The 22,460-nt window shown below is 38.0% G+C and overlaps 1 protein-coding gene across 12 annotated transcripts in view; it reads left to right on the top strand.

The window, feature by feature from the left end:
- APC (APC regulator of WNT signaling pathway) overlaps window positions 1-22,460 on the top strand; it is a 138,426-nt gene that overhangs the window by 12,163 nt on the left and 103,803 nt on the right. For 2 of the 12 annotated variants that reach the window (XM_081231316.1, XM_081231307.1), the window contains exon 1: window positions 21,467-21,608. The exons of 7 other annotated variants lie outside the window; for them this stretch is intronic. In XM_081231316.1, coding sequence (XP_081087442.1) covers window positions 21,534-21,608 — 75 coding nt within the window. In that variant the 5' untranslated portion in view covers window positions 21,467-21,533. Of the gene's footprint in view, window positions 1-21,466; window positions 21,609-22,460 lie in introns of those variants that run through there. 3 more of the 12 variants (XM_081231321.1, XM_081231319.1, XM_081231315.1) reach the window with 2 other exon arrangements.

Here is a 22,460-nt window from a genome sequence, read left to right as displayed (position 1 = left end):
TCTACCATGTCACTTTTTATAATTTTCAGTTTCAAGCAAAAATAGTTAAGCTCAACTTTTATACCCTTGAATGTAGTAAGCATAGTTATTTTTCAGTCTGTCTTATGATTCCAATATTGTTAAGTTTCTGTGGGTTTGATTCTGTTGTCTGTTGTAGAAACAATTTGATGTATAAAATGAAGTGAATTTTTCTCTAGAGAAGATTTTCATTTGCTATTGCGAAGAATATGATACCATCTTAATCCAATTTCAAATGTTTACCTTTTCTGGACCACCATCTGGTTCTTTGTTACTCTTCTTAGGGTGCATCCCTTTGGAGTCCCAGCCCAAAGACAAGGGCATTTTTATTACTGTCCTTACCTTCAGTGGGTCCCAGACTCTGACTTTTGTCCCCCAGTCCTGCAAGGCAGGCAACAAATTATAAAGCTCAGCCTCTTAAATACTTTTTTTTTTTTTTTTTGGCGGTACGTGGGCCTCTCACTGTTGTGGCCTCTCCTGTTGTGGAGCACAGGCTCAGCGGCCATGGCTCACGGGCCCAGCCACCCCACGGCATGTGGGATATTCCCAGACCGGGGCACGAAGCCGTGTCCCCTGCATCGGCAGGCGGACTCTCAACCACTGCGCCACCAGGGAAGCCCTTAAATACTTTTTTATTGGCAGACCCACAGAAGGCAAAAGCTGAGCTTACCTGTAGAGAACAAATGTATGGACCCAAGTGGAGAAAGTGATGATGGGGGGGAGGTGGTGGTGTGATGAATTGGGAGATTGGGATTGACATGTATACACTAATATGTATAAAATAGATAACTAATAAGAACCTGCTATATAAAAAATAAAATAAAATTCAGAAATTCAAAAAAAGTAATAGACACACACACACACACAAAAGCTGAGCTTACCTTTCTGAGTTTTGACTTCTGGTAAATTTGAACTAGTGATTCATTCCTCACTATGTTGGTAGTTATTTGATGGTTTTAAGATTATTTTAATATTTTGTCTAACTTTTTAAGTTGACTTCAGAAGGACAGTTGGTCCGAATTGTGTAGTTTGCTACTTTTACAAGTGGAAGTCCAACTATTTCTTTGACTAACTGTTCAAGGAGAACTTGACATTTCTATGTTAGTCATTCCTTTGTTTTAAGGCACATTTTGTGGTACAAATGAGATACCTGGGAAAGGTAGACGTTCAGGTATGGTTGCCTTTTAATACTTTAACATGTGTTGCAATAATCTTCAGTTCTTATTACTTTGCAAAGCTCCAGAGGAAGGAGGCAGACGGTATTTTATTTGATGGGAGAAGTCAGAAATACTTGTAGTATGTGGGTAGTGCTTTGGGGTAGGAATTGTCCTTTGTGTGAGCAAAGAGAATACAAAGTGAACATTTTTGAAGTGGAGATGTGTGAAGAGGCAGGGAGAATGCTCTGAACTGAGGAGGGACTGCAAACAAATTTGTCCTTTAGTATTTCTTTTGGAAGTGGGGTGCATTTCTAATAATTAATGCAACAGCTCTCTATATGTCATGTTTTATTTTTATTTTTTAAAATATTTTTTGGTATACCTCAGGGACAGAATATAACTTTTTAATCTTTTTACTCACATCTATTTAAAATATTATAGGTATAGGGGCTTCCCTGGTGGTGCAGTGGTTGAGGGTCCGCCTGCCGATGCAGGGGACACGGGTTTGTGCCCCGGTCCGGGAGGATCCCACATGCCGCGGAGCGGCTGGGCCCATAAGCCATGGCCGCTGAGCCTGCGCGTCCAGAGCCTGTGCTCCGCAACGGGAGAGGCCACTGCAGTGAGAGGCCCGCGTACCGCAACAACAACAACAAAGTTATAGGTACAATTTGCATTTGATTTCTGAGATTAAATCTATTAAATAGGTTAAACACACAGGTTAGATATCACACTAGGCAAACTAAATTAGTCTTTACATAAATTGACTTGCTTCTGTGGTTGCAAGGATGTTGAAAATTTAGTATAACATACCAATATATTTTTATTTTAAAGACACTTTTGATGTTAATCACAGCTCTTAGTATGAAATGCCATCCATCACTTTGTGATTACATTGGTGCATCAACAAAATACAAAAGCAGTTCTCTTTTAAGGAAACCTAGACTTCTTGTATTTGTTTACTTGATTCTTTTTTTCTCTCTGCTAAAAGAAAATAAGTTGAAGATTCTTGTTAATTATAGTTCCTTCACTTCCCTGCTATGTTAGATTTAAACAGTGGTTGTTTTTGGTTTGCTTACTTCCCTTCAGAAGACTGAAGGGTGAAATGAGGTGACAGAGAATTTTAGGAATCAGTTCTCTCATGTGTGCCCCTTTCCCACATCTTTCCCTTTTTAAATATGTGAAAACAGAGGCCCGAGGTAGTCTGGGTGACTTGATTTGCCTAAAGTTACACTGAACTGATACCCAGATCTCTTCCTCATCATAGTTTCTTGAGGTTCTTTTCAACCAGATGATTCCATTAGCTATACCAGACATAGATAAGATGATGATTCATCTGTAACTATTAAGATCTGATAAGATATTAATGCATCTTGATTAGCCACATGTTTTTTGCAAATGCAATTAATTTTATACTTCCTAAACTCAATTCGTGAGTCTAGTGTTTAATTTTGTAAAGTTTGCTGTCTGTGACTAAACTCAGGTGTGTCTGTCTAGGTATTCAGTCTCAGCATTTGTTAATGTCTGTGCTGTTCCTGAGTTGGACTCTTACATATATTTTCTGGAGATTTTTACTTCAATAATATCACCTGTAAAGCAACTCTTATGTTAGAGTAAGTACTTAAGACAATGGATGAATGACACTGTTCTACTATGATAACACATTTAGCATATTTAGTCATTGTTAAATAACTCGTTTCCAAAATGTACAATGCTTGCCACACATTTTCCCTGTTGTATTCATCCATGTTCATTAGAGCCTGATTTTAGTACCTTTTTAATTAGGCCTAGGGCATTTTCTCACTGTAGTCATTCTTTCATTTCTTATGTCTTTGCTCTAGTTTCATTACAGAGATGCTGATATCTTTTCTAATATTTCAGACGAGATCGGGCGCGTTCAGGGTGGTATGGCCGTAGACCCTTTTCTAATATTTCAATGGCATGTCTTGTATGGCTTTCGAGTTCTAACACAAGAGTTTTTCCTCTGCCTTCTCTAACAAACATCAAGTTACATATTAGTATCACTGAAAGATGATATTAGCTATCAGTTAAGAAAATAAACTCTGGTTGGAAAAATGTCACACTGGACAAAATATACAAATGTATTTTAATTATGTGCTCATTTAGCGCTCAGTTATGTGTTCACTCATATCACATTATTCTAATGAATTACTGAGTTGGGTCTCAGTTAAAACTAAGTTTGAATTTTCACAGAAATTTAATGCTTACTCAAAAACCAAAAGCCATGTGGAAGAAAAATCAGTTCTGTTGTACCAATATAATGTGTTATGCCAGCTTTAAAATCCAGCTTTGCTTCACTTTTATAGAAGAATTTACATTCTATCTGTTGCAAGTACATATTGGTAGAATTTTTTTCCCACAACTTAATGATATTTTATGATGAGTTGCCACATGCTATGATTTCCTGTTAGTTATATTGGACTAATGAGATTCTTCATTTAGTGTACACTTAGGTCTTTGACAAAAAGTTTTTAATCTCAATTCTGATAACAATCAGCTAATTAAATATTATTATTAAGACCTTGAGGACTGGACTTGAACCATGACAGTTTTCTTGCCAAAATGTAAGGAATTGAAAAGAATAGCTGAATGGGGAAAAGAGTTCTTCTCATCTTCTGTAAGCAGTGTTTGGTATACTGCTTTACTATATTCCTGAAAAAAGTAGATTATTGTATGTAATTTTTTAAAATTCTGTGCTAATCTGTCTCACCATTGCTGAGTTGCAAATTAAAATCTTTTATTTGGCTTTTAATTGGTTCTTAATGAAGTTGCGTAAGGCACTCTGTAAACCTAGTAGTGGAAGCTTCTGGTTTTATTACTTAGGTTATCTATATTCATCATTTAATTTAAGTTTGGGGTATTTTACACAGTTTTCTTCATATCTGACACTTATGTCTCATTATATTTGTCCATTTTTTATTGAAATTAAGGACCAACCAGTGGCACAGGAAGACATCTCTTTGTTAAAAGTAAATATATTTAGGTTTCTAAATCAAAAGTAATTTACTTTTTTTCAGTGGAAAATGAAACCTGGATTCAAGTCTGGCTCGGCCTTTAACTAGATCAGGACAAATCACTTGACCTTCCTGTGATTTAGCTTTTTCATCTACGAAATGAGGACATACTACGTTTGTTTGTTTGTTTGTTTGTTTAGGCTGCATTGGGTCTTCGTTGCTGCGCACGTGCTTTCTCTAGTTGTGGCGAGCTGGGGCTACTCTTCATTGCGGTGCAGGGGCTACTCTTCATTGCTGTGCCCAGGCTTTGCGTTGTGGTGGCTTCTCTTGTTGCGGAGCACGGGCTCTAGGCGCGTGGGCTTCAGTAGTTGTGGCTCGTGGGCTCTAGAGCGCAGGCTCAGCAGTTGTGGCGCACGGGCTTAGTTGCTCCGCGGCATGTGGGATCTTCCCAGCCCAGGCCTCAAACCCGTGTCCCCTTCATTGGCAGGTGGATTCTTAACCACTGTGCCACCAGGGAAGCCCCAATGTTTTTTTTTTCTTTCTTTCTTTTTTTTTTTGCTGTACGTGGGCCTCTCACTGTTGTGGCCTCTCCCGCTGCAGAGCACAGGCTCCAGACGCGCAGGCTCAGTGGCCATGGCTCACGGGCCAGCCGCTCCGCGGCATGTGGGATCCTCCCGGACCGGGGCACGAACCTGTGTCCCCTGCATCGGCAGGCAGACTCTCAACCACTGCGCCACCAGGGAAGCCCACAGCGTTTTAACTATGCTTTTTTTCAAATATTTTTCTGAAGTGATATAGGGAACAACTGTCATAACTTTTCTAAGGCGGATCTACATACACAGTTTTAAAAATCATATTTCTCTTTTATGTTATTAAAGCCAGATTGTTTCTTATCATCTCTTCCTGGTTGTTTCCAGAGTTGTAACATGTAACGTGCTTCTTGGCCTCAAACCTAAATGTAGGCACTAGTAAGATACTGAGATAATGTCTTACTTGGTACACTTTAAAAAGTAATGAGCATGGGGCTTCCCTGGTGGTGCAGTGGTTGAGAGTCCACCTGCCGATGCAGGGAACACAGGTTCGTGCCCCAGTCTGGGAAGATCCCACATGCCACGGAGCGGCTGGGCCCGTGACCCATGGCCGCTGAGCCCGCGCGTCCGGAGCCTGTGCTCCACAACGGGAGAGGCCACAACAGTGAGAGGCCCACGTACCGCAAAAAAAAAAAAAAAAAGTAATGAGCATGATTTTGAGTAAGTACTGAAGTTGTTTTAGGTTTCTCTTATTTTAAACATTAAAAAATGTAGCTTTGTCAGGAAAAGAGACTTTAAAATTTATATCCTTGAGCAGATGTTACATGCATGTAGTATACATTTCAAAAAGTACAAGAGAAAATGAAATGAAAATAAATTTCCTACCCCTGTTCCTTAGTTGCACACATCCCCTGCACAGAGGCAATTGCTGTTACCAGTTTCTTGTTTAGCTTTTCAAACTACAGTCCACAGAAACCCAAATCTCACAAACATAGCTGTTGGATATTCTTTAGAAGTGCAAATATATATTATTGTGGTAAAGTCTAATTTGTGCTTTCATCAAAAAGTAGCATTCTGGAACATGACATACTTAAGAATTTTAAATTATAATGATAACTCATTCAAGCTCCAGAACAGTTTTTCACTTCAAAAATTACAAAGCAGATACTGGAAGAGGATAAAAAGCTTTCTACTTAAATCTGATTATCCAGTACTTCAGTGTGGAAATCCTACTGGTTTGGAGTTTAACAAAAACAGCCCCATGATTGAAGATAATTCGGAGAAATCTGACTAGGATGGCTCATTTGCTAGCTACCCAAGAAGGTGGTTGTGAGGAATTTCCATTGTGGGTTACAGTAAGGTGAGAGAATCTGTGTGTTTTGCTTATTCCCTGTCTACATGAGCAACAAATGTTGACTGGGGCTAGAGGATCTGCTTCTCAGGTCACTCACTCACTCATTTGGCTGGCAAGTTGTTAGTGGTTTGGGCCCCATGTTGGCCTTTCAATAAGGTTACCTGAGTATCCTTATAACACAGAGGCTGGCTCCAGAGTAAGCAATTCAGGAGACCAAGGTAGAAGATACAATGTCTTTTATGACCTAGCCTCAGAGGTCACACACTTCTGCAGTAGTTTACTGGTCACACGCGTCAGCTCTATTCAGCATGGGAGAGCACTGTACAAAGGCTTGAATAGCAGAATTTACAGATCATTAGGGATAATCTTGGAAAGTGGCTGTGGTACTTCCCAACCATAGCCCCACCCCCCATTTAAATAAGTATTGGATCAGCAATCTTATATTTGGTGTTTATGGTAATCTCAAGGTGAATTTATGCAAAAAAAGTAAGGTTTTTAGAATGCTGCACACCTTTCTATTATTTATGCACTGCTCAGGAAAATGCCTGTTTGATTGCCAAGCTTTTCACAGTGATTTATTTTTTATTATGTTTGATGCCTGATAAGAACAAAACTCACATAATCTGGGAATATCTTTAGATACTAATTCTGGCTTTCTCTTAGAAATTGTAGGATACATCCTCGAGCTTTAACACAGTGCTGAAATCTTCACTACCTTCTATTGATGTTACTGCTTTAATCTAGCCATTGGATCCAGGTGTCATTCAGAAACCTGACTGGATATAGGGCATCTTTCATTCACAAAGTAATGAATTCCGACTGTAGTCTTCAGAGATTTTAGGTGCTGGCATACTTACGCTGCTGGAATAGTATGGAAGAATAAGGCTGCCACTGTAAGATAATAAAAAATTACCCTTTGTGTTGTTTTTGAGAGAAGTCTTTAGAGGAGTAAGAATTTGAAGATTTAAGTCTCGTAGGGAGAGGACAGGAAGATTTGTGGATCAAGTATCTGTTTAGTTTAAATGTCTCAAATATCAAAGTGAAATAATCAAATAGATAGTTGGATATTCACAGAAGGGGGTTAGGATGGAGATACAAATTTGAGATTTAACATCATATAGATGATGGTTAAAAGCGTTGGGAGTAGGTGAGAAAACAGTGAAGAGAGAAAGCAGTCCTGGTATGAGCCCTGAGGCACTCATGTTTTAGAAGACTAGTGAAGAGACAGATCCAATAAAGGAAATTAGAGGGAGGAGGAAAACCAGGAGAATCTGTCACTAGAGCCCAAGAGAAGACATCTGCTTCAGGTAGAAAAGAGTGATCTGCTTGGTCTAATGTTACTGAGAGGTTATTGTACTAAGATGAGGGCAATGGAATTTGGCCACATGGTGGTCATTGGTGACCTTGATTTGAGCTTCAGGAGATTGTTGAGGATTTGGGTGGGTTAAAGAGTGAATTAGAGGTGAGAAAATAGAGACAGAAAATGAAGACCACTAGATCAAGAGGTTTGGCTGTGAATGGAACAAAGAAATTGTCATATCTAGTGGAGGGGGTGCGTGGAGGGGAGCTAAGGTCAGGAGAGGAATTTGTAAAGATGAGTAATATTAGAGCATGTTTGTGTGTTCATGATAATGATCCAGTAGAGAAGGAGAAACTGATTATACAGGAGAGAGAGGGGCTAATCAAAGGTTTTCCTGATTAGCTGGACTCCATTGCCCAAGTAAGGTATTGGTCTTTGATAGGAGCAGGGATGCTTTTTCTATTTTAATAGGAGAGAAGCAGTGTAGGCATGGTAGGGAAATATGAGGGAATTTCTCTTTAATGGAATGAAGTAGGTCTTCAACTGAGAGTGGCATAGGTAGGAAAATAGATGTTACAGGTTTGAGGAGAGAAAAAAGGTGTAAAGAAGTTAACTCAAGTAGTGAGAAAGCAGACTTTATAGGAAACACAGTAGGCCTGCCAGGCGGTGTTAAATATTCTTCCATGTTTATAGTTGTGAATTTAAAGTGAAACCAGCCAGCCCCTATTATCTGATCATTCCCCCACCCCCACTCTCCCCAACACACACACACACACACACACACACACACACACACACACACACACACACACACACCACCCCCACCCCCACCCTGATGAAGGCATGCAAAAGTGGAATAGTTCATTCAGTTCAACCAGATTTGGGGTTTTACCAGGTAAATATAATAGAGGGACAGAAGAATAGGGGTTTGAGTGAAAGGGAATGGCTATTGTTGGGTCTAAAGAAGAAAGTAAAGATGAAAGTGATAGTGAAAATTGATGAGAACAGAAGCAGCCACATAGCACAGGGAGATCAGCTCGGTGCTTTGTGACCGCCTGGAGGGGTGGGATAGGGAGGGTGGGAGGGAGATGCAAAAGGGAGGGGATATGGGAACATATGTATATGTATAACTGATTAAATTTGTTATAAAGCAGAAAAAAATAAAATAAAATAAAGAAAATTGATGAGAACATTGGATTGAAGAAGCCAGTGAGGTAAAAGAATGTTGTATTTGGAGATGGTAGCATAAACTAGAGGGATAGGAAGTATGCTTCAGAGACTGAAACTTTGGGAACTGAGATTTTTTATTAAGATTTTGGAGTTGGTCAGAGTTGTCTTATCACTTCACAAGAGACTTTTTTTTTAAGAACTTTGCATTCTCTATTGTAAAAGAACAAGTATCAAAAATACCTTTTCTATGAAAGTTCCAGGTGTTTTAATTGAGCAGATCTAACTATTAGTTTGAATTAAATAGCAGACCTTCTTTGGGAACAGAATAAGAAAATGCCTTTTTCATATTGTATCAAGTACAGACTGGTTTGAGAATCAAGGTACTTATTGACTGCTGGTGTCTGTTGAGGAAGGTATTTGAATGTGAAATGAAATTTAGTCCAATTCTTAAGAAATCTTACTTTTTGCTTCTATAAAAGCTATGTGACAGTTCAACTAATTCTACCTAATCTTAGAGAACTTGGCAAAGCACGTTTTTCTAAAGACTTAACAAAGTAAATATGAAGTTTAGTTTTAAAAACAATCTATATTGAAAAAAGGAATTAAATTTATTAGTTTGTCTTGATTTTTCTTTCTCTCTTCCCTCTTAGAACATAATGTTAAGTGTTCATGTTGAACTCTTATGAGGTGACTCATTCTCTTAATCTTTAAAATGAATCTATATATTAGATACTATTGTGGGTAGTCCAAGTCACCCAGAGGTTTCTGATTTGATTGACACAGTCCAGTAATGCTAGGTAGATTTTGTTTTTTCATTTTACTTAATAAGACATTTGAATTTTTAAGCCTATAATAGCAAACCTTTATCTTCAGATATCCAGAAGTGAAATAATTTTATAGTCTGTACTGTGCCTTATATATTAAAATTCAGCATAAAGCAAGAAGGAGAGAAGCTATTCAAAAAGGAAGGAAACGGTATTATAGAATTAGGCAATACCGTCTTCATTTGGTATATAAGGTATTGAAAAAGTCATTGCTTTGTTATTCGGGGTAAGAATTTGGGGATATTGTGTAAGGATAAAAGTCTTAACCCAAGGATTTGGTTTAAGTTTCTAATAAATACACACCATTACTAGGCCATAAATTTATTCTTTCATATACACCAAATTGTTTTTAACGTCAATTTAAAAATTGGATTTTTTGTTATTAATTCTAATGTATTTCAAGGGGTAATTTGTGTGTTATAAATTGATAAATGATTTGTCAAGTGATCTAAGTATTTTATGATATTTTAAATGTTAAAATGATGGGAGTTTTAATTATATTTTGGGAGAAAGACTATTTTTAAAAAAACTCATTCTGTGTGCTCCTTTTTCTTGAATTCACAGTGATACCGTAAACATTTGGTGCTGTTTTGGTGACTTAAGTCACTGAAGTCTTTAATGTTAAAATGTTATCTTTATGAATAGGGTTTATAAGTTTGTATTGTAAATTGTACCTTTGGGAGCAGTCTTACAGCTGCTTTGGGTTTTCAGTAAAGATCAAACTAAAAACATTAAACAAGACATACTTAAAACACACACACGGGCAAGCATAAAATTCTGCTTTAAACATTTAGTTTTCAAAAAATCAGATTTTTTCCCCCGCCTAGGGGAAGGGTAGCTTAAAACATTGGTTGACCAGAAACTGGAACTTTATCAGATTAGGGCGTGTTAAGAATTTAGAAAAAAAATTTACTTACATGGAAATGTTTGAATATTTGTTAATTGGGCAAAATGGTTGCCAAAGGTGATTTCGAGTTTTTTGTCTTATTAACAACATAAATTAATAAGTAAGTGTGTAGTCAAAATTGCCAAAATAAGACCAAATAAAACAAATTAAATTTCTCATAGAGTGTAAAATTTTGTGTTTTTTTCCTATTATACTTTTCAATTGAAAAAGCCTTTGACCATTAAATTTAACTATAAATTAGTAATAGTATGCATTATGACTTCTGATTATTTCTTCTTTTGAGTAGGAACTAGCAACTAGTTCTGTAAATTTTTATAGATCTTGCTGTAATCATGTATCCTTCCTTATTTGAAATGTTTATATTTTTCATTGCCTATAAGATATCTAAAATTTCTAACCTAACGGACAAAATCTAAATCTCTGTCCTAAAAAATTCCTAAACATCTTTGAAGGCTAGTTCTTTTGCTGCTTTCTCTCTGAAATCTTTCTTGATTACCTGGCCAGAAATTATCTAATCTCTCATCCTTTGATATACTGTTGCCTTGTATTAAAACTTTTCTTGTGCACATTTTAGATCCCCTATCAGATTGTAAGTTGATGTCTTATTCGTCTTTATATCATCTACATTCATGCATTCAACAGTGTTATTGAATGCTTACTGTGCACCAGGCACTCTTCTAGGTGTGAAGGAAACAGCAGTGCATGAGAATATAGGTTCCTGTCCTCATGGCATTTGTGTTCTAGTTTGGGAAACGATGATGAGGGAGACAGAAAATTAAACAAACAGATACATAGGTAGAACCTTTTAGATCTTAAATGATTTGAGGAGAAAACAGTATGATGTGATAGAAATATAAGGACAGTACCAGTGTTGATTCGATGGTCATGGAAGGTCTCTTTGAAGACGAGACATTTATGCCAAAGCTGAATGATACAATGGAGCAGTCATTTGAGGATTTGGGAACAGAGTTCTGGAAGCTGAAAGAAAGGCAGTGCAAAGGCATTAGAGAGAGGGAAGAAAGGGGGAGTTAGGGAGGAGGGTGGGAATGGGAGCAGGAGGTAGATTATACAGAGTCTTGTAAACCGAGTTAAGGAATTTGAAATTTATTCTAACTTCATTTGGAAGCCAGTGAACAGCTTGTAGCTTTTAAGGGCTTGTGATTACATTGGGCCCACCCAGGATCGTCTCCCCCTGCCCCTTTTTTTTGTTGTTCAACAAGTATTTATTGAGTATACCGTATGACTAGCACAATATTAGGCACTGATTTGCATTATTGAGCAAGAAAAGATTTTAACCCCAAAGTCATGTAAAAACAAGGCAAAAGTGACCTGCATTCTCAAGGAAAGTCCATGTCTAAAGGCCCAGGACTGCAGTGCTCTGGAGCTGGCCTACTTGAATCTCAAGAGTTTGACTGTGGCTGTAAGAGTTACTCCTTACAAGTTTCTTTTCTCATGTCTCCACATGGTTCTTCATCTGCAATAAAGCACTTATTTTATTACATTCATACTTGCCTCAAAAAAAGCAGATGTTTTCAGTACCATTATTGGATAAATTTCAGCCAAACAAAGCCAAACAAATCCTGCCATTGATCACTCCTGAACTTCTGGGCAAGGGTCACAATGCTCTGGAGGTCACCTTCCCCATATAAGCTCATCCTTCAGAGTGTGTTACCTCCTTTAGGGGTGCAGGATACCATATGGCATGCAGAGAAAGTGCCGAACCAGTGACAGGTAGTGAGTTTCATCTCCCTATTTTAAAGTCAGCCAATTAATAACTTTAATTACAATGGCAGGTCCTTCTTACCATGTAATGTAGCGTATTCACTACTGTAACACCAGGGCATATTTAGCCTAATACACGTTTAACATATTTAACATCATACAAGGGCAGTGAAGCAGAAGTAACTGACAGAGTAGCCTTTTTTGAGTCATTCACAGTTTTTCTGATTTCTTTTGCCTTTGCTTATATGCCCACTATCAGTCACTACCTTGTATTTGCCACACGCCCATAAGACAACCCCAAACTGTTTCTCTTTAGTTATTTAACTAAATTAACATGACAATGTGAAAATGTCTCCTGCATTTAAAGAAATTTTGTTCTAGATATCTTCCAGAGAAATCTGTGGTTACCCATTGATAACAATTTTTGGGTCAAGGGGATTTTTTGTAGACTCCAGATTGACATTTTCAAAGCTGTTTGAGATTTCTTGTTTTCACTTATTCTGATTATTAAAAAATGTATTCACTCAATAAGGATTTATTGAGCACCTACTACTGCAGAGCTAGGTGCTGCAGTAATCATCAGGATGATAATAATTGAACAAGTAACTTTTTGTGAAGCATGAGGCTCTGAAGGAGGAAGTACAAGCTGCTCTCGGAGATGACACACAGTCGTCCCTTGGTATCCACGAGGGATTGGTTTCAGGACCCTGGAGGATACCAAAACCCAGGGATGCTCAAGTCCCTTATATAAAACAGTATAGTATTTACATATAACCCACACATATCCCTCCCACTATACTTTAAATCATCTCTAGATTACTTATAATACCTAATTCATTGTAAATGCTATGTAAGTAGTTGGAGGCTGCTTGGCAAATTCAAGTTTTGCTTTTTGGAACTTTCTGGAATCTTTTCTGTATATTTTTGATCCATGGCTGGTTGAATCCTCAGTGGTTGAATGAAGAACCCAAGGATACGGAGCACCTACTGTATTTAAATCTAATTAGAAGATCTAACATGAAGTGCTCATGAGACCTGGAGGGTGAGGCAGTTTGACCAACACTGGCTTAGGAGGCAGATTGCCACTTCACTATGTGGGGACCTGAATGAATTTTGAAATTTCTTTGAGCCTATGTGTGTGAACAGTGATCTTTTTTAAATCTCTATAGAAATTCAAGTTAGATGAATTTGCTGATTATATATATTTGCTGATCATAATGTCTGCTACTGGTTTAGAAGATTTATCATGAAACTAACGAAGTTTAATGCACCTAATTTCATGGACCCTTCCTAGGTTCTTTTGCAGCAGCAATAGCAATTTTGAATTAATTTGTATTTTCCTTAAGGAAGGCTCCCCCATAATTTATATATGATCCTGAAGCCCACAAAATCTGGATCTGCCTTTGGCTACAGATTAGATGAGAAAGAAATGTTAATTTCTCTCTTCTTCTCATGTGGTGATTTCACGTTGTGTCCAAAAGGCACTTAACTTTTGGAAAAAAATACAGAAATTATGTGTGTTAGGTTGTGGAAATTTTATAAAATTTAGAAAAATTGCAGTTTTTATAATTTCAACACCCAGGGAGGACACTTGATATTTTGTTGATCTCTTTCAGTCTTCTCTGTGCACCTGTATAATTCATTTTAAAAAAGACAAGGCTAGTTGGTACCATATTACGCATATACAGTATTCTGCATTTTCACTTGATATTATATGAATTATTTAATGCAGTTATATATAATTATCTTCTTGGACAATTTTATTTTTTTCTGTGAATTTGGCTTTTTATTTAGATTCCTCATATAAATGATTCCATGCAGTATTTGTCTTTTCTGCCTGGCTTATTTCACTTAGCATAATGCCTTCATGGTCCATCCATGTTGTCCCAAATGGCAGGGTTTCCTTCTTTCTCATGGCTGAATAATACTTCATTTTGTGTGTGTGTGTGTGTATTTGTGTGTGTGTGTGTTTGTGTGTGTGTGTGTGAGATTTTTATCCACTCATCCATTGATGGACACTTGTTTTCATATCTTGGCTGTTAAGAATATGCTGCAATAAACATTGGAGTGCAGATCTCTCTTGCTTTGGATATATACCCAGAAGTGAGGTTGCTGGATCATACGGGAGTTAAACTTTAATTTCTTGAGGATCCTCCATGCTGTTTGCATAGTGGCTGCACCAATTTACATCCCCACTAAGAATGCACTGGAGTTCCCTTTTCACCACATCCTCCCCAATATTTGTTATTTCTTGTCTTTTGATGACAGCCATTCGAACATATGCAAAGTGATATCATTTTGGTTTTGATTTGCATTTCCATGATGATGGGTGATGTTGAACATCTTTTTATGTACTTGTTGGCCATTTGGATGTCTTGTTTGGGAAGATGTTTGTTCAGTTCCTCTGCCCATTTTTTAATTCAATTGTTTGTTTTTTTGCCTATTTAGTTGTATGAGGTTGTTTTATATATATATATGTATATGTATATATATATATATTTTTTTTTTTGGATATTAACCCCTTATTAGATATGTGATTTGGAAGTGTCTTCTCCATTTTGATAGGTTGCCTCTTCATTTTGCTGATGGTTTCTTTCACTGTGTAGAAGCTTTTTAGTTTGATATTGTCCCACTTGTTCATTTTTGCTTTTATTGCCTTTGTTTTTTGGTGTCAAATCCAAAAAAATTATTGCCAAGACTGATGTCAAGGAGCTTATTCTATATGTTTTCTTTTAGGAGTTTTACAGTTTCAGGTATTAAATGTTAAGTCTTTAATCCATTTTTAGTTGATTTTTGTGTATGGTGTAAAATAGGGGTCCAGTTCATTCTTTTGCATGTGGCTGTCCAGTTTTCCCAACATCATTTATTGAAGAGACTGTCTTTTCACCACTGTATATACGTGGCTCCTTTGTCATAAATTAATTGACCATATTTGCTTGGGTTGATTTCTGGGCTTGCTATTCTGTTCCTTGATCTACAACTCTGTTTTTATGTTCGTACCATGCTGTTTTTTTAATTGAAGTATAGTTGATATACAATTATCATACTGTTTTGATTACTGTAGTTTTGTAATATAGTTCGAAACCATGAAGTGTGATGCCTCCAGCTTTGTTCTTTTTTTTTTTCTTTTTTTTCCTCCAAGATTGCTTTGGCTATTTGGGGTCTTTTGTGGTTCCGTAGACATTTTAGGATTGTTTGTTCTGTTTCTGTGAAAAATACTATTGGAGGTTTGAAAGGGATTGCACTGAATCTGTAGATCACTTTGGGTAGTATGGACATTTTAACAATATTAATTTTTCTAATCAGTGAGCATGGAATATCTTTCCATTTATTTGTGTCTTCTTCAATTTCTTTCATCACTGTCGTATAGTTTTCACTGTACAGATCTTTCACTTCCTTGGGTAAATTTATTCTTATGTATTTTATGCTTTTTTATGTAATCGTATATCTGGCATAATATTAATCATCTTTAAGAGTGCCAGAAGTATAATTAACCAAGCTGTTGTTATCAATCATTGAGGTTGTTTCTAAAATCTCACTTGTGGAAACAATACTGAGTATCTTGGAATATAAATCTTTGTGCATGTACCTGATTGTACATAAGATAATTTCTTTTAACTGGACTTATTTCGGTATAAGCATTTTAAACATTTTAAGGATTTTCAAAAGCTACTGCCTATTTTTTTTTAAATGTATCCTCACTGACCCGCAATATTATTTTAAAATATCATTGCCTACTTAATAGGTGAAAATGATACTCTTTTGTTTTTATTTCTTTGATTTCTTAATGTAGTAGAACATATTCTGTGTATTTATTAGTCCCTATTATTTTTCTTATGTTAATTGTTAATACATGACTAGGAAGCTTTTTGACAGGAAAAAGGAAGGTTTTTTTCCTCTGTAAGCAAATGCCTCAATCTGTATAGCACACTGAATTAAAAGGCATTTCAAAATGGTCTCCCTATCATAGTGCAGTAGGAGCTTTGATAGCAGAAGCTAGAGTGGTGTGTGGTGCTTTGCAATCCTGGCAGCACCCACCAATGCCTGGACCTCATCCTCAGAGATTCTGACTTAATGGTGTTTTTAAAACTTCTCAAGCTCCTAAAGTGCTTCTACTGTGCAGCCACCTAACCTCAGAAACTTAGCCCCAAGGCTGTGTCACATTTTTTTCACTTACAGGGCCTAGGGTTTCTATTTAAAGCATTCCATTTCCTCTGTAGAAAGTTATACTTTGTACTAATATTCATTATTCAGCATTTGCTCTACTATTATTCCTTGAGAGCATCTGCATTGGGTGCCCTTTGGAGATTAATTTTAACTCATTCCTTCTACTAATACTTAATGAACACCTGTTATGTACAAAATATTATGGTATACACCATGAGACGTTCAAGATAAAATCAGGTGTGGCTCTTCTCTCGGATTCTTATAGTCAGGAATGGGAAAGGAGATGTACACACAGAGCTACAATGTGTTTGTGCCATAAAAGGAGGGAACAATGGAGGGAAGAGCAGGGTGAGGAGTCTAGGAGTCTAGGTGGGATGGTAGATTACTTCATGGAAGTGTATGTTTAAGCTGAATCTTGATTTGGACCAATAGAGCAATTAATAAGCCTTTACTTGTAAAACATATTTCATAGTTTATAAAGTTTGTTCACAGTTACACATTTAATCCTTATAACAGCTCTATAAAATAAGCCAAGCAGTTATTCTCATTTTACAGATGAAAGAGTAGCCAAGTCTTAGGATAGTTAAGTAACATCCAGAGTCACAGAGCTACAAAATGAAAGACTTAGAACTTTAAACCTGATTCTTCAGTCTCCATATGCTGGAGCCTTCTACTGTACCACATTATAGTAAAGGCAGAAAGTTCTTTGTCTAAGGTGAGTTTTAGAAATGGCTAAGTGGGGACTTCCCTGGTGGCACAGTGGTTAAGAATCCATCTGCCACTGCAGGGGACAGGGGTTCGAGCTCTGGTCCTGGAAAATCCCATGTGCCGCGTAGCAACTAAACCTGTGCGCCACAGCTACTGAGCCTGCGCTCTAGAGCCCGCGAGCCACAACTACTGAAGAGCGCACACCTGGAGCCCATGCTCCGCAACAAGAGAAGCTGCCACAGTGAGAAGCCTGCGCATCACAACGAAGAGTAGCCCCTGCTCCGCCGCAACTAGAGAAAGCGTGAGCACAGCACGAAGACCCCACACAGCCAAAAAATAAACAAATAAATAAATTTATTTTTTAAAAAAAGAAATGGCTAAGTGTTTAGTTTGATTGGACTGGTATTAGGATGCAAGTGCTGGAATAGTTGAAGATAAAGCTTTAGTGTGGTAGGCAGAATAATGGCTCCCTAAAGATGTCCAGTTCCTAATCCCTAGAACCTGTGAATATGTTAGATTATGTTACAAAGGGGAATTAAGGTTGCAGGTGGAATAAAGTTGCTAATGAGGTACCCTGGATTCTTGGATTATTGAGGTGGGCCAATGTAAGAACGGTTTTTAAGTCCTTAAAAGAGGAAAGAGAAGAACAAGATTCAGAGAAAGAGATAATGACAATAGAAGCAAAGTGACAGTGCTGCAAATTGAGAAGGACTCAGGCCACCACTGCTAGCTTTGAAGATGGAGGAAAGAGGCCTTGAACCAAGAATATAGTTGGTCTCTAGAACCTGGAAAGGGCAAGAAAACAGATTCTCACTTAGAGCCTCCTGAAAGAAGTAGAGCCCTGCAGACACCTTGATTTTAGCTCAGTGAGACCCATTTTGGACTTCTGAACTACAAAACTGTAAGATAATAAATTTTGTTGTTTTAAGCCACTAAATTTGTGTTAATTTGTTATGGCGGCCATGGAAAACTTAATACATGTAGGAAGGCTTTTAGCGTAGGCACTCTACGATTAAACTCCAAACTATCTCACTTCCACCGTCAGTAACAGAAAGCCATGAAATGTTCTTGAGCAGTGGTGTAAAAATCTATTTTGATATTTGCTGATTAGAGAGGAGAAAGATTGGAGGGAAAAACACTAAGATTCTATTATTGGTGCTAGAAACATTTCTTTTGAGAAACTTTTGCTTTTTGAGGTAACACAGAACACATCTATATGTCTGGCTTGTAGAAGACCATGTACATGTCTCTCACTTAGTTTATACATCACTAAAAATCCAATTTCCATCGCAACATTTCAGCGCCTTCCCATGTCCCATGAGAAGTATAGAAACAATGGGAGAATTGGTCTTTGGTCTCTGACCCACTTTATTCTGTTCTTGGGATTTTTTGTCATACCCTGACCCAGTATGAATCTGAAGACTGGAAGATTTTTCAATGAATTTGAGCTTTATTTGGTTGCTTAGCACCTGGAGAACTTACACTAGCATGTGCTTTTACAATACATAATTATTATTATTTTTTTATTTTTTTTTTTTCTTTTTGCGGTATGCGGGCCTCTCACTGTTGTGGCCTCTCCCGTTGCGGAGCACGGGCTCCGGATGCGCAGGCCCAGCGGCCATGGCTCACGGGCCCAGCCGCTCCGCGGCATATGGGATCCTCCCAGACCGGGGCACGAACCCGTATCCCCTGCATCGGCAGGCAGACTCTCAACCACTGCGCCACCAGGGAGGCCCCATAATTATTATTTTTAAAGAAAAAAACTTTCGTTGATCTCTTTGTAGGCATAAATCTATTCTATTCTGCTATCAATGTATCTGAGGTCTCCAGTAAAGAAAGACTTAAGTATTAAAGTACAAGTTGAGATAACTGAATTCAGAGCACTGATTTTAACTCATTTTATTCTAGTTGATATTGTTGCCAATATTCTTGTCAGTTTTTAAAGTCACAAGTCTTAAATTAAGCCTAACATGTTCATGTTAAAATAGAATGCAGGATTTAAGACATTAAGAATCCTATTATTTCTATTGAGTCATCAATTTTTTTTTAAGTTACAGAAGTTTCAGAGGTTGTTTATTTTTTTAAGGTGAACTGTGTGTTCATATTTATAACATTTACTTACGAATATTTATTTAAAACAATAAAGCTAATCATAATGAGCACAGATATTTGAAATGGGGGCATGTTTGTCAGTACAGTCTTATAATAGCCTTAATGTACAATTTATTTCTGTAGTAAATTTTGATCAGAAAATACTTTTAATGCATACATATGTATGTAGCCTGAATGATAACATTTTTATATAAATAGGGATGGCAGGAGCTTTATTCTGAGATACATATAAACCTAGTAGCACAAATTAATGCTTCAGTGACCTCCATTGTTTTCAGATTTGGTCTAAAACATTTTGATTGTGTATGTTTTTAATTATAGTTTTAAAAATAACTAAGTATATTTTTAATACAAAATTCAAGTCAAACTTTTGTGGAATCTGAGAAAACTGTTTTGAAAATTTTACTGAAAAAAAATTGGCCACATTGTAAAATGTAAAGTTTTTAGATGGGCTTGCTTTTTGATTGATTTGAGTTTTATTGATCGGTGAACATATAATGGTCATAGCTTTCTTTAAAATTTTGTCATTTGAAACACTAACTGTTACAACACATGTAATAAAAATTTAGACAAATATTTTGGCTACAAACTGGTATACTAAATAATAGCTTGAGTCATTGTCTGAGTTAAGAGTAATAGCGTTGTTTCTTAGGGTACTAAGAAGTTACTTTTAGGAGCTTCTAAAATGTATTCTTTTCAGAAGTTTTAGGGCTTATGAGAAATTTATCTATTCAGAATTTGTCACAAATAGTTGATGACTGTATAAGTAAGTCCTGTTCAATGAATCATGCACTTTCAGTAAGAGAATCTTGAAAGCCTTTTATAAAACTAAGTCATCTTGACAAAAGAAATATTTAAGATAGAACCAAATTGATTTATGTTTCCTTTATTTCAAATATCAAGGGAAAGTGTTTCTAAATATATTTAAACTTTTATGTAATATATAATTTTTCTACTTACTAGTAAATTACTAGTAATATGTGATTGATGTTTGTTCATTTGTTCATTCAACAAATATTTAGGGGGTATTTGCTATATATTAGGCATTATAATACAGAGATAAAGAAAAAAATACCCAAAAGCAGAAAGGAAAAGCAGAAATCCCTCCATAATCCCACCTTCCATGGATAACCACTGTGAACATCCATTGTGTGTACATCTAGGAGCATTTTGCTATTTGTCTATTACTTTTCTAATTTATACCATTTTTAATAAAATGAAATTGCTCCAAGTGTGTTGTTTAATAGCTTGCTTGCTGCTTTTCATGCTATTAATTTGAAAAATTAAAAGATTATAGTAAATACATTTCATTAAAAAACCTAAAGTTAAGTATCCTTTTAAATTTGAAATAGATCATGAAAACTGATTCCACCCTCCATCCCCATTTAAAACAGAATTTAAATCCACTTTAAGTTCTTGGCAATTTCGATTTTGTCCTTCTAACTCATAAAAATTAGTAATTCAGGGACTTCCCTGGTGGTACAGTGGTTAAGAATCCACCTGCCAATGCAGGGGACACGGGTTCGAGCCCTGGCCTGGGAAGATCCCACATGCCGCGGAGCAACTAAGCCCGTGCGCCACAACTACTGAGCCTGCGCTCTAGAGCCCGCGAGCCACAGCTACTGAGCCCACATGCCACAACTACTGAAGCCCACGTGCCTCGAGCCCGTGCTCCGCAACAAGAGAAGCCACGGCGGTGAGAAGCCCACGCACCGCAATAAAGAGTAGCCCCCGCTCACCACAACTAGAGAGAGCCCGCGTGCAGCAACGAAGACCCAATGTAGCCAAAAATAAAAATTTTTAAAGAAATTAGTAATTCAAGCTTCACTTGGTTAAATTTAAGTGAAATGCAGAATTTGCATTAAAATATTTAAGTCAGATTAGTAGTGACTGACAGCATTTACTGTGTCAGGGTCTGCTCTAAATACTGCTTCCTATATATTAACTTCTCTATTCAACATTTCTACTCCCGTTTTGCAGGGGAAATGAAAGTGACTAAGGTCACACAGCTAGTAAGTGACAGGAGCAAAGATTCAGTCCAGACTGTGTGGCTCCATGATTCTGATCTCAACTACTCTACTGTACTGCCACCGTAGCATTTCTGGAGACTGTATTTTTAATTCAAACACAGTTCCAGTGATTTACCTAACAAATCAGTGATACGTAATGTAAAATTATTCGTTTTAATCCATTTAGTAAAATTCTTTTTCTGTGTGTTGCAAGCATGTAAATCTTAGCAAATAGCGAATGAGATGTAAGTTATTACCCACCCACCGCCAGTATCTTGTGCTAATCTTCCTGCCCCGTAGGCCTCCCCCACCCCCACCCCACCCGCATTATGCTTGTCCGCTTCCATCAGCTCCAGTGGGTTGCCCGGAGGTGGAATCGGTGAGCACTAAGTGCGGGCTAGGGCTGGAGCCGTGGGGTGGGGCGGGGCGGGGCCGTATGTCCTGCTGCGGAGTGCGGAGTGCGGAGTGCGGGTCGGGAAGCGGAGCGTGAAGCAGCTGTGTAATCCCCTGGATGCGGACCAGGGCGCTCCCCTTTCCCGTCGGGGACCCTCCGATTGGCTGGGCGTGGGCACACGTGACCGACATGTGGCTGTATTGGCGCAGCCTGCCTGGGTGTCACTGGAGACGGAATGGAGGTGCTGCTGAGCTCGGAAATGGGGTAGGTGCTGGAGCTACGATGGCCCGGCTAGCTGCCGGGGGAGAAGGAGGCGATTTTCCCTTGCACTGTCTAAAGCCGATGGTCTTTCCTTGGCACAGGGTCTGATGCCACATGCTAAGCGCGGAGGCAGGGGCGTCTCCCCCCCACCCCCCCATTGCAGCACAGGAGATGGATTTCCTGTGCTTCTGATCCAGGGTTTTTGACAGAAGAGGAAGAAGGGGGGGAGGGGTAGGAGTGTTAAGGGGAGTCTGGTGAGAAAGAGCTGTTTTTGAAGCTAGAAGGAGGTTTTGTTTTTATAATGCATGTTGACAGAGTCGAGTGGAATAACAGTATCTAAGGAAACGGGTAGAGGACAACAAAGAATGGAGCATATTCATGGCGAAGAGCAAAAGCTTTAGCCCACTGAAAGGCTTCTCTTCCTCCCTGGCCACAAGGACACATGCAGTGGTAGCCAGGGGAGGGGTTACGAAGCTGCTGCTTGATGGCTGTTACGAACCTAGTGGAAAGGGCTCCTTGGGAGAGGAGGAAGAGGTGGAGGCAGGTACTGCAGAGCTTCAGTGGTGGTTTTGGTTGATCCGTGAAATTTGGGTTACCAAAAGTGCCTGCTTTTGCAGTTCTAAGTGAACTGCCAGTGAATAGGGTGGCAAAAAGATACCAGTGTCTTTGTTAGTTTTAAGATGCAATGTAATGCCTTTTTGCAGATGACTGCAGCAGTGCTTTTCTCCCTCCCAGGCTGGAAAGATAACTGCAGAGGAATAAGAACCCTTCCAGCAATGCTGGTGGTAGAAGTCTATTTACAAAAAGCCATAGTTTATCATTGCAACCTGGATAGAAAGAATAACTTAGTTTTTT

This window comes from Mesoplodon bidens (genome assembly GCF_964165515.1).
Source record: "Mesoplodon bidens genome assembly, chromosome: 4".
Lineage (NCBI taxonomy): Eukaryota > Metazoa > Chordata > Mammalia > Artiodactyla > Ziphiidae > Mesoplodon > Mesoplodon bidens.
This window is presented reverse-complemented; position numbering and strand designations above follow the sequence as displayed.